Source organism: Tympanuchus pallidicinctus, unplaced genomic scaffold (genome assembly GCF_026119805.1).
Source record: "Tympanuchus pallidicinctus isolate F22 unplaced genomic scaffold, pur_lepc_1.0 scaffold28, whole genome shotgun sequence".
In the NCBI taxonomy this organism is placed as follows: domain Eukaryota; kingdom Metazoa; phylum Chordata; class Aves; order Galliformes; family Phasianidae; genus Tympanuchus; species Tympanuchus pallidicinctus.
Genome location: NW_026294745.1, coordinates 6,748,813 through 6,767,486, shown reverse-complemented (window position 1 = coordinate 6,767,486; position 18,674 = coordinate 6,748,813). Strand labels below are relative to the sequence as shown.

The 18,674-nt window shown below is 41.6% G+C and overlaps 1 protein-coding gene across 2 annotated transcripts in view; it reads right to left on the bottom strand.

Moving 5' to 3' along the window:
- Window positions 1-18,674, bottom strand: part of PPIL2 (peptidylprolyl isomerase like 2) — a 56,467-nt gene that overhangs the window by 9,259 nt on the left and 28,534 nt on the right. For both annotated transcript variants that reach the window (XM_052691373.1, XM_052691372.1), the window contains exons 13-16: window positions 14,338-14,427; window positions 12,510-12,543; window positions 5,343-5,460; window positions 2,879-2,935 (exon numbers count right to left, since the gene is read on the bottom strand). In XM_052691373.1, the coding sequence (XP_052547333.1) occupies window positions 2,879-2,935; window positions 5,343-5,460; window positions 12,510-12,543; window positions 14,338-14,427 (299 nt within the window). The remainder of the gene's footprint in view (window positions 1-2,878; window positions 2,936-5,342; window positions 5,461-12,509; window positions 12,544-14,337; window positions 14,428-18,674) is intronic.

Genomic DNA, 18,674 nt, shown 5'->3' with positions numbered 1-18,674 from the left:
TGATGCGCTCACATTGAGATTTTATAAGGCACGTCAGACCCATTGTAAGGAATGCAGGTCTACGCCGGTGTTCCAGCAGCAGTGCATGCAGCTCACGCAGGTTGAACTGACCGCAGCATGGGCTGGGGAGCTCCCTCACACAGCAGCACAGAAGTGCAGCAAGGAGGACCTTCCCTTTGCAGCAGTCACCTGGAAATACTTACTGTCCTTTCTCTGGGTGATACACAAGAGCAAGCTCAAGACAGCTGCTCTACATTATCTGAGTTCCTAAACCTCTTACTAGCCAGCTAGAAACCAACAAAAGCCACCAGTTAGATTTCAAGTTAATTACAGCACTCTCTAAATTGGGAGAAATGGTAATTACTAGAAGTGGTAATTACTAAGTTAATTGAGGCAGCTCTGCTGGAGCAGGAAGCCCCCGCAGCCTGCAGCGCACCTCCTAGGGAAGGCTTCCTTCTCTTACTCAGCATTTGGATTTACTCCTCATCTATGCCAAATGACCTCCTTCAGTTTCAGTAACAACTGCCCTCATTACTGCCACGGCGGGCAGCACTCGTGTGACAAGATGCTCCCCAGTCCTCCAGCCCCAGAACTGAACAACCCCTGTGCGTGAGGCCAGGCCGTGCCTACAGAACTGCAGCACTACCTACAGAACCTCGCTGCTGCAGCTGGCATGTTTGAGAAACACGTTGACAGCCAAACATCCAACTCCTAACAGCTGCTGCTGTGCAAACACTGTGCTTCAAACCAGTGGGGGCATGAACAACAGGCAGCTCTCAAGAGAAAGAACATCAATGCTCCATCCCACATAAGAGAAAAAAAAAAGGGTAAGTATGAAATTCCCGCTGGAAAGTTCTACACAAATTACAAACAGGTCAAATTCTGCTCTCAGAGATTTGTATGTGATACTTATTAACATGAACCAAAGATGTACAGAAATGGTTGAGGTGACAGCTGAGTTCTGGGTATTTAGGTTTTACATTAACTGAAATAAGTAATCCTAAAGTCTATGTGAAAGTCACAACAGGCCAGTAAACAACCAGTTGAGACAGTCCAACGTAGCATTATGGAAACAAAGACTTCTGATTTCATGGGTTCTTTCTATTCTTATCCCTACATATCATTCCTAGATATGCTTTCCAGATATTATTGTACTCTACAGTCTAAGATCAGATACAGTCACCAAATCCTGGAAACACCCAGGATCTAAAATAGCAAGTTCCACTGGAGATACAATCGCTTCAATCTTTTGGCTTTGATGGTTTCTCAAACAACAAATGAAGGTAAAAACAGCTGAAGAAATTTGATGACAGAATACAGACCTTAAAAGCTGCATACATCAGGCTCTTTTATTACATTTGTATGCCAATTCAATTGTTCAGGTGTTCAATCTGTAGATAAATAAGGGGAGATTGGAATGCATCTAACCTGGCATCCTTACCTTTGTCATTCTTCAAATTAATCATTTTTTAGATGAAAGAGAATCCAGAGTAAAATTCACCCACCCTGTGTTCAGATGAAAGTGCCACTCTTTTCTTAAGTGGGCAGAGAAATGATTCTAAATCAACATCAGTGCAAAGGTGTTTCATTTGTATTTCAGCTGAGAATATCTGCAGCACTCTGAAATTCTGGTAAAACCAGAGCATGCTGAGGAGACAGTGCCTGAGACACGAAGGGCACACAGGATGCTCTCTGAAGCCATGCTGCATCCCAGACCGAGCAACAGCCACGTTTTCTGCAGAGCTCTACTAACCCACACAGACCTGGGGAAGTGGTGAGCTCAGGTTAACAGCATTATCATATCAGACTGAAGGGGATTTCTGCAAGGAGGACTCATACTGTAGCTTAAGTGTACCGATTTTAAGATATAGGTAACACAAATCTATCAATATATCCACTTTCAGAATTAGAATTTGCTTTATTTATCAGCTTTCACCAAAGGAAAGCTTGTCTACGACAGACTTGAGAAAGGAAAAAGAATATATTCCAAAGGGTGCCATTTCTGCAGAATCAGTATCAGAACTAATGGCACTAATATAATTGTTTAAAATGAAGCCAGCTTCTGGCTCAAGAACTCCTGGCAGAGAAGATGGATTTAACTTTTACTACAGAGCACTATTGTGTAACATTCAACCAAAGCAAACTGTACATGCTCTGACTTTCAGTTGCTGCCTTTCACATAGATAAAACCAGGAAAAGAATGCAACAATTCTTAATTATAAAGAGACTGTAAAATCCTTGGGAACTACCTCCAAAGCAAACCAGAACAATTCCCCTTCCTGCCATTTGTAGCAGGGCATTTGTTAGAATAGCTGCGGCAACTTCGTGTATAATAGCATGTACCTGCAGCAGAGAAAGCAAGGAACAAACAAACACACTCATCTCTTTGTAAAATGCCATACGTCCTATCATCTGTACCCTCACTTTTATCATGCGATGGCTCAAATGGAAAAGATTTTTGGAAAAGGCTTCTTCAAGAATGAAGTTCCCTCGCTATATTAGCATTGCTAGTATCTTATTTGCCTGTGTATACAGATACACACACACACATAGACGTTATACCAATGATCACTGTCATAAATAACATAGTAAGAGTGAAAATGTTACATGAAGGTGATTATTTTTTCTTGACTCCCAGACAACTACCCACAGAAAGGAAATAAGGCAATATGTAGTGATGGAAGGAGGGAAAAAAAGCAGAGTCTGATGGCTGGCACTAAATTGATACTGGCCACCTAATCACAACCAAGGGAACTGGATTGAGAGCAAGGATTTTGCTGCAGTTCAATTGCAAGAGTCAGCAGATTCCTCTCTCTAGATTTTGGACACACTGGAAAATACATCTGTTACACTGCTTCTCATGGTATCTTCCACTTACCTTCCAAACACTGTATGCTTCTTGTCCAAATAAGCACAAGAGCGGAATGTGATAAAGCTGGAAAGAATAAAAACAGGGGTTAGCATGTTATCTCATTGAGGCTCAGCAATAGCCAGCTTAAAAACAGAAGGTGTATGGAACAGTCCTCTACAGAGACAGGGATCTTGCTTGCTGGGAGTCCCACTGGGTAAACACCCCTTAATTCCTCCGTTCTGTGGGTTTTGTCTTGGATTTGTGAGTTTGGATTTCTCAATTTTGTACCTCACCAACATTCCCAAACAGTACTCAAAACACAACTGGTTTGCACAGTGTCCAAAAATAATGTGAGCATCTGCCTCCCTGGCCAGGCAGGCTTCAGAATGTTCACAGCAGGACAGTGACACATGGCTGCAGCTCAGTGAGGATATTTCTTGTACATGACTGGGAGTTTGTACCAGCAAATTCAGTCATTTAACACAACAATCTTCTGCCAGTGTAAACTTTTACCTTTTTGAACACCTAATATTTGCAATTTCTTTTCCATTGCATTGCCCTGTCTGTGATCCACTTCTCCTCTACATGGAGCAGATTTGTGCTTCAGGTACAAACATGGCACTTAAAAGTGTCAAAAGTGAGGAAAACCTGTAAAACTTGGGTTTTTAATTTATTGGATTTTTTAACCAGGCAAAAGGGCATTTTTAAACATAAAATCAGTAACTGAAATACCAAATCCAAAACAATTCATACTACAAAAGCCTTTCTCTACAGTTTGATGCTTTGTTAGAAGACTTAGACTACAGGAGTATGAGGCAGAGGTTTCCACTTCATGCTCTGCAGACCATGATGGCCCATGCTGGCCGGGCATGCAGCGCTGGCTCTCCTTTCTGTCTCCATCTGTTACACTACATTAGAGACAGCTAAAAATACATAAACATTCCAAAAGTACTTTTCCATATAAGTGACTGCCTCAGGAAGTTATATGATTGCATACAGGAGGGGCTGCAATCTGCTAGATAATCTATTAAAACATAGCTTGCCCAGAGGAAAGCTTTGAGATGCTGTACAAATGCAAACTCCCACATGGGGTGTATGTTACAACTTAGCTTTGTGCAAAGGTTCTTCATCTCACTTTGTTCTCAGATATTCAATATGTAGACCATCAGTTGGTCAGTTAGATGCACTACAGTAATAGGAATTGTAATAAAAAAAAACCTGAGCAGAAGTAAATATACAGAGAAAGCTTTGTGAATGACACTGCAGTTAAGATAAAATTAAGGACAGTGGAATTAACACCGGGTGCCAGAAGTCTCTAAACACTGCTTAGGAAGCTTTAAAAATATGGGCAGCTGGAGTCTTGCAAGGACTTTATGGGAACTTCATATTTCATATGCAAATTTTATGGAAACATACCATCACCTCTACAGCTGTGGATGATGAGACTCAATCCGGCACCTCATTCATGTGGTCTCTCTTGTATCTTGATCCCCCACCTCTCCTTGTTAATATTCTTTTAAGGCCTCTGCTCTTCCCTAATTTAGCACCTGAGTGCTGGCAGCAACATTCAAATCCAAAATAAGCTTCACAGCAACTGGACTCTGCACACGTGCTCAGGCTTCAGCACGTGAGTAAAGCCTATTAAGGGCCTCGAGACAAGCACCTGTGTTTAGTTAAATTTAACCACGCTGCTGCATGGCGTACCGACCATCCTCGTGAAGAGCAACAGCAAGGCTCCCCCACCACCCCCAGCCCCAGCACGCAGAACTGCACATGCACACTTTCCTCTGAGGTTCCCAACAGAGGTACAAGCTTTTCTTAGAGAGCGAGGCGCAGTTGGCTCCAAGTGACGTGGGACATTTTCTAGAGACTGCAGGCAAACCTCTGTAACTCTGTCACGCTTAAAGTATGTTACTACAACTTCAATGCTTTTAAATCTCATTTGTTGCTCTTTCTCCTTCTTTACTTCATTCATTTTGTCCCTCATTTTAGCCCTCCCTTTGTTTGGTACGCTGAACACCAAGTCCTTTCCCCAGACTCTGCGCTCCACCATTTTGAATTCCACACATAAGAGCAGTGCAGAACTGTTCTTACTTAGAAATGGGCCAGCAAAAAAAGAAGCAGTGTTTCTAAGGTGCGTTTGGTTCATTTCATTAAAGCCTTTCAAAAAGTTCATATGGGACTAGATTTAAATAGAGTGGAGAGGTACAGTGACTTCACAGGAATAAGAATGGGGCTGCATAAGAAAAGATGAAAACTGCAAACCATAAAACAGAGAAGGCAAACTGATGATGCCACGAGCCGACAAGTTCACGCTGCTCTTAGAGTAACGGCAGCTGCAGCCACCCTGACTGCACTGTGCAACACCTGACAATATTTCACTTGACTGAACTTTAGGGAACAGCCCAAAAATGTCATTTATTTTCTTCACAGCACAAGGCACAATATCTGGAGGGAAACAATAAAATACAAAGTGCAAGCGACTACTTACAACTGTGATTTGTTTGTGTTAGGTCCTGAATTGGCCATACTAAGAATACCACGCCCGGTATGGGACAAGTTGGGCTTGAATTCATCTTTAAATGGCTTTCCCCAGTAAGATTCTCCTCCTGAAAAAAAAAGATGATAGATGAAATATTTGTTTTCATTAGCTTCCCAATACATCCTACATCAGACACTAGCAGTAAATTCCAAGTTTCTGGGGCTTCTGATCGCTGTGTTTATAATACATCCCCACCTCATCCCTAGGACTAGGCTAGTATCTGAGCACGCCCTTGAAATCAGATGTCTGTAACTGGCAACACAATTCTGTGCCTCCACACCACTATCATCTGCAACAGATGAGACTGTTTATCAGCAGCGTTATATATCATGTGGCAAAGAAATGCCGAGCATTCATTTATTTTTACTGCTCATCCATCATAGTTTTTCTTTTTTGAGACATTAAATCTTCAAATGTGGCTGACTGAAAAAACACAGGGAGCAAAGAATTACTAATTTAACTGCACTCTGGATACAGCAATGCTTCCAAAAATATAACACCAGGGAGAGGAAATATGTTTACAGCATCAACTAAGAATAGGAACTACAAGCTCAAAAGCTTAATTCCCGGATGAACAATGAAAAATGATTACATATATTCCTTCAAAATAAATAGATATCTTGGTTTAGATACACGGATGATGTAAACACTTAAATACAGTTTAGTCCACGGATGACAAAACTTTGCACCAACCACAGACCCAGCCCTCCAAGACTGATTTCTGGGTCTGTGAGGGTCTCTCCTCCTGGCTGTCAGTTTTACATTATTTATGTCAGACCTGACATTTTCATTTGCGCTTTCCTCCAGGATCATTTTTAATAACAAAAACGAAGGCTGAGATGAGTCACAGTTTTACAGTCAAATCCACAATCTTGTTTGACAAGCCATGAAAAATGTATCACCTTAGGACAGGATTAAAAATAAAACAAACAAAAGTACCCAGACAGGCAGCAAAGACTGGTCCATCCGCAGAACCACGCAGTGTCCTCTTGAGTAACTGCATCGCTTACAAAGCAGAGCTCAGTAAAAGACCTGCAGCGTGCAATGGCTACTGGCACAGGTAACACAAAAGCTATTTGATGACACAGCTGCATGGACAAGCAGCAAATTAAATGAAAGCATAACACAAATTCCTACCGAAAACCATATGCGGAAAATCACAAGTGTGCATCAACCAAGAGCAGAGTTTCAGATGATACTACAAGAACAACGAATCACAGGTGGACAGCTGCAAGTGGAATTAACTGACCCAGCAATTTCGGAAGAAACTGACCCACTTAAAAATCCAATTAATCATGTTCCAAAGAACTATTAATAGAGTTGAGCGCTGCCTGCTCTGCAGTTTTACAAGAAGCAGCCAAAGGGAAAAACCCTGCAGGACTTTCTATAATCAGGAGAGAAGGAGATTACTTCAGTTCAGCTCATTACATCAGCGTGATTCCGTACGACAACCTGCTCCCACGGCGGCTGGAAGGGGCACGGTGACGCCATCACGAAGATGGTGCCCAGCACAGGCTCTTCTGGCCAAATTGTGTTCAGCCTACTACAAACTGCCAACATTCCTCTTTGATAGCCAACATCCCTGTGCGTTCCTGTGGGACGTTACTCATGTCGTGCCCATTACCTGCCTCACTATGTAGTTGTACACAAACAAGCAGGGATAAGAGTGCAGCAAGCTTCATGTGCTGCTCAAAACCAGCAGCATACTTGCACAGCGTGCCGGCCCCACCAGCTGCACTGAGCATTGTGCACTGCATTCTGCTCCCACTTTCCCTTCCTCAGCTCCACCCGGCCCACTGCAGCCATCCAGACACATCCTGCAGCCCTGCAGCCCCATTCCTCACCAGCACTGCACACCTCACACACCTGCACCCCCGGACACGCTCATGTCTCCCTTCTATAAATAGGTAACATTGCTTCAAAGGATCTCCTGAAGGAACTCGTCATTATTTGCAAAGCAGATGCACTACCAGTCCTAACCCAGAGGAGTGTTTGTTGCCTAGAAATTCTCAGATAACATACAAACATAAGCAGATGCAATGGAGATGGCACGTAGCAGCAAGTGGCCAAAGCCCTGAGCCTGCTGCACCCCTAGCAGGCTTTCAGCAGATGCTGGAATGCCAGCCTCGTCAGGCTGCTGGAAGTGGGTGGAATGGACCCTGCAGCCTCACTGGTGAGAAAATAGTTCAGAAAGCATGAGAAAAACAGTGCATGACACAACAAGCAATCAGACTCCAGTGCTCACAAACAGGAGCAATGAACCATCATCTTTTGGTCTTGGAATACTTATTTTTGCTCGATTTGGTTTCAGATCATACTCTGAGGGTCAGAACTAACCTCGTGCATACGATGGATAACTCTGGTTCACTCCAGTTCTCCGGAAACAAATGCTAATATTTCAGCAGACAGTTCCAGACCCAAGGCCTGCGTGCTCAGCAGCTGCAGGAAGAGCAGAGGACAGAAGCACAGGCACCCTGCAGGACAGGGCTGTGTGCACGAGGCCTGCAGCACGGGCTGGCACAGGGAGGAGGGGATGCAGCGGAGATGCTGGGAGAACAATGGAATAGATGGAATTGGAATGATTTTATTTTTTTCTTCAAACACAAAAACAAATGTTTTCCCTTTAAATTAAAAATAGCCAATTAAAAACTGCTGCTTGTCAAACTGTTCCCGACCTCTGGAATTGTTCCAAGCTTCAAACATCTGCATGAAGAAGCAGGCTAGAAGATGGTGAGTTAAAAGGACTATGTTTTTAATTACTGAAACCCAGAATCACTTTCTTTCTCTCTGAAGATTAAGCACAAATCCCTCATTAGCCTATTGGCACGGCAGCACAGTGCCTATTGCTCAGCCAGCACAGCCTGGAACAGGAATTTTAGACCTCTGCATTTTGCTTTATATAGGAGAGCTCAATGTAAACTTGGGAAAACAGCTCACAGGCCGCAAGCCGACTACTAATAAAGATGAGGCATTCTGAAGTATCAAACAGATTTTACTGTGTTTATTCTCAGCACAGTTGGGAGGTGTGGATGTGCCACCTCCACTGCATCTGAAAGCAGAATGGCTGCAGCGAGAGCAGGAGGAGGTGGAACCATGTGGTCATTCCCTGCACATGCCATAAGGAGAGCAGGCTCCTCCTTTATCCCCCAGATTTTCCTCCGAGGGAGCACAGATCACCAGTGACTATAAAAGGAATCACTATGATGCAAAATCCGAACCCAAAGCCAACTTCCCAGGGCGCAGGCAAAGCCTGTGGAAAACAAGAGTCGTGTCTGGGTGATCCATTCACACTGGGCAGTGCTGCCTGGCACTCACCTGGCTCCCACTTTTCACCCCGAGAAGATAATCTTCTATCAAGAGTGGAATCCAGTGCCTACTGCACTTGAAAAGTTATTGAGCTGCTATTACAAGAAGTGCTGTAAAATATTCTGGGGACTTCTGTGCTAAAATCAAAGGGGTTCACAAGGGAGCAGACAGGGTCTCACTCTGGCACTTTCTGGACTGGCATTGGGAATGTGAAATGGAGCAGTGCTGACAACTGCAGATGTGGGTCCTTTGCACAAAGCTGGGAATGGGCCTGGGATCAGCTACCACAGGAGAATGGCCTTCCAACAGCAGCACGCAGCCAAGCTGTGACTGGAGCACGGTTATCCAGCCTCATTTCCACATCTTGTGCTATAGGAAAGGTGAACAGATATCATCTGACAACTGCAGCAAGCACACCTCAGCAAGTACAAAGAAAGAAGTCATATTTGCAGATTGTATTTCAAACTAAAAACAGCTTTGGTAGTTTTTCTCCTTTCAAACAACTTCTTCAGTAATCATCCATTTCATTATTATTTTTGATGAGTGTACAGAACTTGCGTAACTTTTATGCAAAGAGCTGAGGGATGCACCTAGGGCTTCAGAAATGTAGCATTCCATAAGCCAGGTGTGGGCTGGGAATCATCATTCATGAAAGCTGTGATTTTAAGTAAATCCTTCCTTTTTCTGGCATAAAGATTGCTAAGCAGTGGTAAGGAAGTGGGAGGGCTCTGATTCACAAAAATGACGGCTTACTTTCTGTAATGTTCTTGTCATTTGGAACAGTGAGGTACATAATAACATCTGACACTTCCATAGAGCTTTCCAAGAGAGATTCTGGAATCATTGTGCAAATACGAAAGCCTGAGTTCATCCAGTAAGTGCTTCTCTCCTTCCAGACAAGAAGACGCAGTACTTTTAACCCTCATATCTGAGGGGCTGCAATCGAAATGGAGGCACTGCTCCAGTTAAGAAGGCCCCACTCTTATCCTTTGCTAAACTTCAGGCATGCAAGAAAAGAGTTCTACAACTGGTGACATTTTAGTATCTTTCCCTGCTAGGAAACCACACTGCAGAACTGACCAACATTGACCACAGTCTCTGTGCTACTGACAGTTCAGAGGAGGGGAAAAAAGTGCTTTGCTTTGTTCCACACAAACCAAAATGCACTACGAACCTCCTTTGTGCCTTCTTGGATTCAGCAATGGACACAGGCAAACTCAACCTGATTCATTACATCTTCCAACAATGTGAGTAGCTGAAAAATGCCTGTGCTGCTTTAAAAATGGAATGTCCTGGATACAGTTCTCCCCTTTTCATACAAGGGGTTTGGGATATTAAACCTGTTTTTCCTACATGCAAATTTTCTTCTATTATTTGGAACACTGAAACACCGAGCAGCTGCTCCATTTGCACCACTGCGAGCTAGACCGAATTACTCACTGAGTTCAACCACTTTGTTGTTAAGAACAGCAGGAAAAGATACATCACAAATGTAAAATTCGTTTTCAAATAATTAATCATTACAAAGAATGACCATGACTCAGCTTATTGCTTTGAATACTACCTTTATGGATGGTTTGTGGCTTTTTATTGTTAAAGAAAAAGAAAGAAGCCACTGCAGCACAACACAATTTCTCCCAGTAGTCTTATGAAACTTGAAGTTTATGGCTGCAGAAAATTAGTTTGGTCCTCTAAGTCAGTATCAAACTTACAGGATAGTGCATCTAATTCTTTGGCAGTGCTGCTGAGTAAGCTAAATTAAAATTCAACTCCTTACTCTTTCTAACATGGTATCAACTTCCAGATGTCCCAAGGTTCTTCCATCCCAAGGTTAACTACTGAGTACCAGCGATCAGCCCCTGACGTGCCAACCAAGTTGGGACCGTTCTTCAGTGACAGCTGAATAAGAGATTCAAGGGCACACCATGTGATGCACAAAAAAAAACACAAAAAAGAGGTAAGGCTCAGTGCTGCTTCCAGCCTGGGGAGCTGTAGGGACAGCTGGTGACAGCCCTTCCGCAGGGTGTTTTGCTGAACTAAAGCACAGTTACCCAGGAGAGCCGAGCACAGCTTGTGCATGTCTGAAGCCTTTCTATAGAAGGCTCTGATGGAAACAGCTCAGCAGTTTAAAATAAAATTTCAAGGATAACTCTTGAATAGTCTTCACTATTTCCAGTTGAAATACCTGAGAAGAAGGCCCTGTTCTACAGAAATGCTTCCCTGATACTACAGAAGTCAAATTATTTACTCTCTTTCCTCTTGTTTACTTCAAGTGTTCACGTTGTTGTAAGTCACTCATCCTAAGCAAAGCGTTAATTTACAGAGGGGCACAGAGAATGGTAAGGGAGATGCATTCTCTCCTTTTTTCCACTCTATAGTTAAAAATAAGTACTTCATTTAATTTACAGGGTTTAAAGAATTGATACCAAATTAAACGGCAGAATTTCAGCACACAACGGGAGATGTCACAGTAGATCCCAGCACAGAATACTGGCTAACTGAGGTACACACATCTGTACATGAAGTTAATGCTGGCTTGTAGACACCTCACAGTGTGCAAGGTACGCCAAGTAACGTGGAGCAAAGCCTGAATGACTGCCTGCACTGCGAGCCACCTAAGCTGCTTCATGTAAGCACTAAGCACACAGGCACAGGAGTTCGAGAGAAGTCAGGTAGCTCACCAGACTGCCTGTTTAGTACATTTTCTTGCAACGCTACTATTAGCACATTAGATAAATAATTAATAAGGTCATTTAAAGTGCAGTTACGTTCAAAACATCAAAACCATTTAGTGACCATAGCGTCAACAACTGTGCAACGCTGTCATATTTATTTGAGTATAAACTGTTCGCTTTATTGGAACTTTAATAGCCTTGACAGTTGTTTGCAAGACACCTTGTCTACAGCATACTCATATTTAATTAAGAATGACAAGGAGAAAAACAAGATGGAGAAGTCTAGAGGTCATTATACTCCTTTTTAAAAATAACTCACAGAGGAATTGCTTCTCCTACGGTCTTCATTGTTTTCTTCCCCCTTTGGTCTTACACTTCCTACTCCCTTTGCCAGTAGAGCTGAGCCTTGACCTTCAGAACAGTGGCCCTGCCAGCCTCCTGCCAACCACTACTCGTGCTGCCTTACAGTACTTCTGCCATTTGCACAGTGGCAAGAATGACACCAACAAGGTCATTTTTTCACAGCAAGAGCTGAACCCACCCTACAAAAAGGCAAAAGCTGCCTGCATCAATCCATTACATTTCTCTGGACTCCCGACATCTCTTTAATTTCTCATTTTAGAAGATGTCCCTAATTATGTCTTTTGGGATTTGAACTGAAACTTTCCCTCTAACAAAATCAAATCACAATTCTTTTGACAGTCCATGCAAATACAGCAACAAAGCCTGTTAACAGGCTTTTGCCATCAAGACTCAGAACATTTAATTCCTGTCTCAGAGCATGCAACTGTTGAGGATTATGTGTTGGGCAACTCACACTAACATTATTTACAAAGTAAGCAGTGGTAAAGAATTACAAAGACGTTCTATTTTCAGATGGTCTGTGAACATGCATAGAAGAATTCAGTGCTTGCATATACAAGTGACCTATGTGTGAACTAGAATAAAAAGGCACAAAACTCCACGAGGGCGTACAAGGACCTGTGGAGGCTGGTGACATCTACAAGCACATAGGTAAAATGTACAAGTGGATAATGAGTAAAAGTGCAGCACTAAGTAGAATTACTAGATGACACCAATTAAACAACACAGTGCCTTAAGTGAAAACAGCTTACTTAACTCAAACACAGCTTACCTGTTCCCGTTCCAGTTGGATCACCTCCCTGAATCTGCAGAATTATAATAAAACCAACAGGTTACATGTATATCTGCACAAAAGTCATTGAATACAAGCTATAAAAGTCAATTCTGCTTCACTTTCTTTGTCCTGCAGTAAGTAAGGTTACAAGTTAGCACCAAGGAAACCACTGCTACTTATTTGGAGCTGCTTTTATCAGCTGGCTGTCACCTCCTGCATTACTGCAAAATGATAGTTTTAAACAAATAATAGGTCTCCTGAGTAAATAAGGAAAATAAACAGTCTCAAATGGGTTAATCAGATCATCCTTTCCACTTTGTACTAGAGAGTAACGTGCTTTTTAACTGATGACATATTGCTTTTAGAACAGAAAAGGCTTTATATATTGCTACCAATCCAACACATGATGCAAAGGAAATAAATGAGGAGATGCAGAATGTATTTGAATCCATATTTTATAGTATCCTTCTCACTACCTTAATGGGAAAATCCCCATGTGAAAACATTCACAATAATAAATTTAATCACTAATATATATATACATAATATTCTGTAGTCCAGTGCCAGTAAAGAGAGTGTGACACAACCAGCTGTACAGTGATAGCACACAGGCACAATTTTAATGGTTGGTTTAACTACCAACCAAGATATATGGTCCTGCCAGAAGGAAAAAGCTTTTCTTTTTGTAGGATGGCATGACAGAATGTAACATTCAGTGATGTCCTCTGAAAGATGCATGCTGCCTTCAGGATCAGGTTGCTAACTCTTTTGAAAGGAAGTTACAGCACCCTAAGCTCCCTAGACTGCACCTATGTAAACAAGGGTCACGCTTCCAGGCCTTCCAATGGACTGCAGTGGCAGTAAGATGCATCAAGGACTCGCTGCCTTCTAACATCTGGCAAATCTCAATGTAAAATTAAAAATGTAATGGAAAAACTATTAACTAGGCATGGTGAGTAACCAAATCTAAGTTTTAAATCTGACAAGCAGACCTCTGAATGCAAAACATGCTTCTTCAGTCTGTCAAAATGAGTTATTAGACACATCTCGCCCCGAAAGACTCTAAATCACTTCTGTGGCATCACATCTTGATATCTTTATAATAGCTTGGTATCTTTATTAAAGTATGGTATCTTTATTAAAGCCTTATGTATGCTCACAAAATGTGATTAACATATTGATAATTACTTAAACTCATAAAATACTGATTACAGTGGTCCAAATTCAGCCAACTGTGTGTGCTGACTGTGCTACAGCTATATCCCATAGAATCACAAGGTTGGAAACGACCTACAAGATCATCCAGTCCAACTGTCTCCTCATCACCACTGCCAGCACCAGCCCTAAACCACATCATGCAGCTCCTCATCCGGACGCCTCCTGAACACTGAGTGCTTTGGGAAAGGATGATGTGAGAGCATCCCAGCACCACAACCTCAATCAGAAATTCAGCTTTTTCATGCTTCATCTGAATGAGATTTCAACAGGATGCAGAATTACGTATGCAAATTAGCATCTCCCTCCCTTTCTGTTCATTAACCACTCACCTGCAGCTTCAGGAACATAACAAGAGCCTTGCCAAGGCAACGACTCTCAAAGTCTTTGCTTGGATGCCAGTGATGTTCTCTGATAGTATTAGTCAGAAACAGTTGTTAGTAAGACTTGTTAGATTTGTAACTACAAATTTAGTAAGCTGGGACAATCCTAGCTCTGGAGGTATATTTTAATATATTTCTAATGCAAAGAAGATACTAAAACTCAAGCTTAGTAAGTATTTTGAGAGCACTGTATACTGTGTATTAAAAAGGATTTGGTCAGTACTCACCACAAAATTACGAATTGACCTGTGAAAAATTGTCCCATCGTAATAGTTCTTTTTGCACAATTTGATAAAATTTTCACAGGTTCGAGGTGTCTGAAAGGCAAACAGAAGTTTTAATTAAGCCACACATTTAGACAATCAAATTGGTCATCACACTGTTTATGAGAGTCGCCCTCATTCAAGCCTTACAAAGAAACATGCAGGACTCTTGAAGAATGAGTCTGTCTCTACAGAAAATAAATACAAAATATTCTTTTTGTTTTTTAAGGATAACAGGCACACAGTACGTAGAATAAATTAAACCCAGGCCTTCCAACTAACACAAAGAACTGCTGAACACTAACTCAGATAACACGGACTCCCAGCAGACATCATGACAGTGAAAGCAGGCATGCTCAGACTTTCAAGTAACTTAGTTCCATGGTAATCCTGGTTCCAGTGGGCACTAATCTCTCAAACTAAGAAAGTACCTGGCTTCTCTGCTTCGCTACTGCAAACGAGCGCATTAAAGTTAACTGGAAGAGAAGCATTTTGTGCTCCTTACAATTTAGGACTAAGAATGGGACTGATCCCAGAAGACACCACTTTGAACACTGGTCTACCCACAGGAAAAATAATTTAAAAGAGAAAAATCTTTGAAAATCTGGAAAAAAATGTTGAATACCTTGCTCACTTCTAATTTCCTTTTACAGTGTAGATTAGAGCATCCAAACATACCTTCTGAAAAGCCCTCCTGTACACCAATTATCCTCCCTCCGTAATCATACAGATGCTCTTCTCTGCAGGATTAAAATACCTTCACACATACAAACAAGTGCAAACTACATACATAGGAACAACCTTTTTCCTATACTTGCAGGTGTTTTTTTTTTTTAGCTCCAGACTGGAGTACGTTCATAAACATGTCCCAGCTTTATCAAGCAAAGCCCAAACATCTAACTAATGTGAGTTGTTACAGACTTTGAAAATGTACTTATTGTATGTGCTTGCAATAGAAGCCCTCACGAGTCATGACATCTGCAAACAAACACATTCAAGACTTGAAGTCTTGTTTTGAAATACACTGATTCATTTTGCATTGATATGAGACTACTCTTGGTCTTACCACTAGTCTGAAACCTGTACAAAGACAGAGAGAGACTCAGACATAGATTGTGAAGTGCTTAAAAGCAAAAAAAGAAAGCCCAGGATACATTTTTAAAATAAGGCAAGTCTAATTACAGTCTTTTAAGAGCAAAACAATCTCCATCTTCTTAGAACTAGATCCATATGGACATTCATCCTGAATCATCCATAACTTTCTTATCTAGAGCACAGTCATTCTAACCCCTCTATACACAGAAACATCCCTTAATTATCCAAACTGTACCTCTTACAGCATTAGGAATTCTTTAACAATTTCTTCTTAATTATTCTGCAAATAGATAGGTGGTTCTCAGGTAACATAACTGGAAAAACAAACAAGTTCTAATCTTACACCAACTGTAATCCCAGATTTCTTATGTACTTCATTACTGGGTTGCAATGGCAATGTTTTATAGCAGACTGACACCAAGACACACATTCTGGTAATATCCCAGCAGCAACTTGTGAGTAGAGATATTCCATTACAATTGTTTCAAATAACAACATGTTTTCCCATAGTCACAATGTTTATGCAGCAAAAGACTCTGAATTTAAAAGCTTTTATTTGACCTGGACACACACACACTGGAAAATCCACTTTGTCCATAATCTTCCAAGTCATGTTCAACCCCAGAAGAATCATTTCTGTTGCATTTGCTTTCCTCACAAAATAATATTGCAACAAGCTCAAAACTACAGCAGTGCTACTAGTGATCACTCACAAAAAATGTCAGAAGGGACAAAAATAAGACTAAAACTGTTCTTTTTGAATTAGAAATGGGAAGCAGCAGCTTTTAGCCCAGGGCACTTTACCTGACGAGAACCGAGTGCTCCTTGGAGAGAAAGACACAGTTAATAAGTTCTCTAGGGGGAATACAGCAACTTGTAATTAATTTTTTAAGAGAAATGAGATCAGGCATCAGACTAAGTCCCTTGCTGATCAGTATCAAACAGCTTTAAATGTGTACAAAGTTGATAACCTAAAACAGCACTGCTGTTTATTTTCAAACGCGATCTGCAAAGCATACAATAAAAAGCATTCACCACGGTGATGTGCTTTTCAGGCAGTACCTGTGCTGACCCTTCTCTTTAAATTGCTTTCCAGTTACATCTTTTTCTCAGAAATGGGCTTTTCAGATGCAACTACAGAAATACTTAGTGTACATGCAATGCAATATCATTTCACTGCAAGGTTTTCTTTAAATAATTCCCAAATTGGTTCCCATGGTCACCACAGCCATCATCCAGATACACTTGGCAGGTAAACAGCTCCTTAGCAACATCACCATCATCTTTTGTGGTGCTCTTTCATAGAGGAGTGTATTTTTGTTGGCATTTGGTGCTTTTTGTTGTTTTTTTTGTTGAGTATGTAAATAGACCAAAGCAAAACAAAAATTGCCTAAGGAGATCTATGTTAAAAAAAAGAGAAAAACCTACACTTAACTTGAAGCCTTCAAAATTTCTGTCACTAGTTCACGCCTCTTAATAGCAGGATTCTGGCATTTGTATGATAAGATTTTAATTCATGAGGAATTGGCTTTTCATTATTTCAGATTATTTCTGCTTTGACACATAGGATTAATGGAAAAAGCTCTGTATTTTAGTGCAACTACAACAGTTCTTCCAATTTAGAGAGACAAAAAGAAATAAAAGGGAAATGGCATTAGAGCAGGGAAATTATACAGATGTGCAAATGACAGCTTCTGAACGCTTAGTGTGAAATTTCTCCTCCAAGGTTCATGCAGATCCTCGAGGGATGAAGCAGTTTGAAATGATTAGCTCTTCACATAGCAAAGCCTTCTTCCTTGCAGCCATAGCAACAACTCAGTGGCTCCTCTTTTCCCCATCTCGTCTACCTTGGCAACAGGGATGTCGCAGGTCTTCAGTCTCCCGGTTGGCTCTCAGCTGTCCAATACCAACTGTGAGTTAAGCTTTTACAAACGGAGTGACCCATTTTAACTGATGAGAGAGGAGACCTGCAAAGCGAGAATCACTTCAGTATAAGCGTTCTTTTCCTTAGTGTTTGCCACTTGGAGAGAGTAGAAGTGTCTTTAATTCGAAGGACGCGATGCAGAGGCAGATTGGCTTCTGTTCTCCCGTTAGGACAAGAGGAAGGGAGGGTTTCCCAGCTCCGTCCTGCCACACTCTTTGGAGAGAAAAGCTTTCAGCAATTTTTCAGTTTGGCTTATTGAGAATATCATTATGGATTTACGAGAAACCATTGGGGGTTATGAAGAAAACATAACCTTTTTCCTGTTGCTGACTTTCAAATCAACGGGATTACAAAAGAAGGTGATGTTTTTGCCATGACTTTCATACATGTATATCTAGATCACAGCAGGATAAAATAATGTAAATAATAATGAAAAAAGAACAAAAAGGGAGACGTTAACTGTTGCTTTTGATGTTGAGACAAGAATGGCCAGAAGTAGGAAGAGCTGGAGTTTGTTGTCAGTAACGAGCCAACAAGAAAGCAGCTGTGCCTGCAGAACTTTGCGCGATCCCGAGTGCCATCCTTCTGCCTTCAGCAACGGGCTGAGGGATGCAGCAGAGAGGAGATTCTGAACAGGTGGGCACACTGGTAGCCCACGACTGAGAGACTCACATTTTCCACAAGATCTCACACTCAGGTATCAAAGCTGGGTTTGTTTACACACATTTTTCACCAGTCTTTGTAGCTGGAACAAAGGCTTCAAAGTCCAGTTATGTTTGTGTGGTTGGTGCAGAATGCAACTTTGTTCTGCACAGTCCCACAAACCTCGAGCCCTTTTCTTCTCCTTTGGACAGGATACTGCTTACAAGAGCTGCTGAGGCGCACTTGGCGTGGGAGATTTGGCATTGACTGCTTTGGATAAATTCGATAATCTGAGCCTGATATGAAGACAACTGTATGACTGAGATTTACTGCTGACCGAATGCAAAACTTTCTGCTTGTGCCTCTAAGAAAAAGAACCACAAAAGATAACGGTGATCCTGTGGTGACAGGTTGTACCAACAAACAACAACTGCCCGCTGTGGTTCAATTCAGAGATGATGCAGTTTGTGTAAGGGAGACCAACTTCAATTTGGCCATTGGGTCACTCTGTGTTCTGTGATCAGAAGAGATCGGCTCCAAAGAGGTAGGAAAGATAAAAGCATCACGGCACTGTGGAGTAAAACAATTGGCAAGACTCTCACTGATATTTAAGGAATCAGAACAAGCAAACTCATCTCAG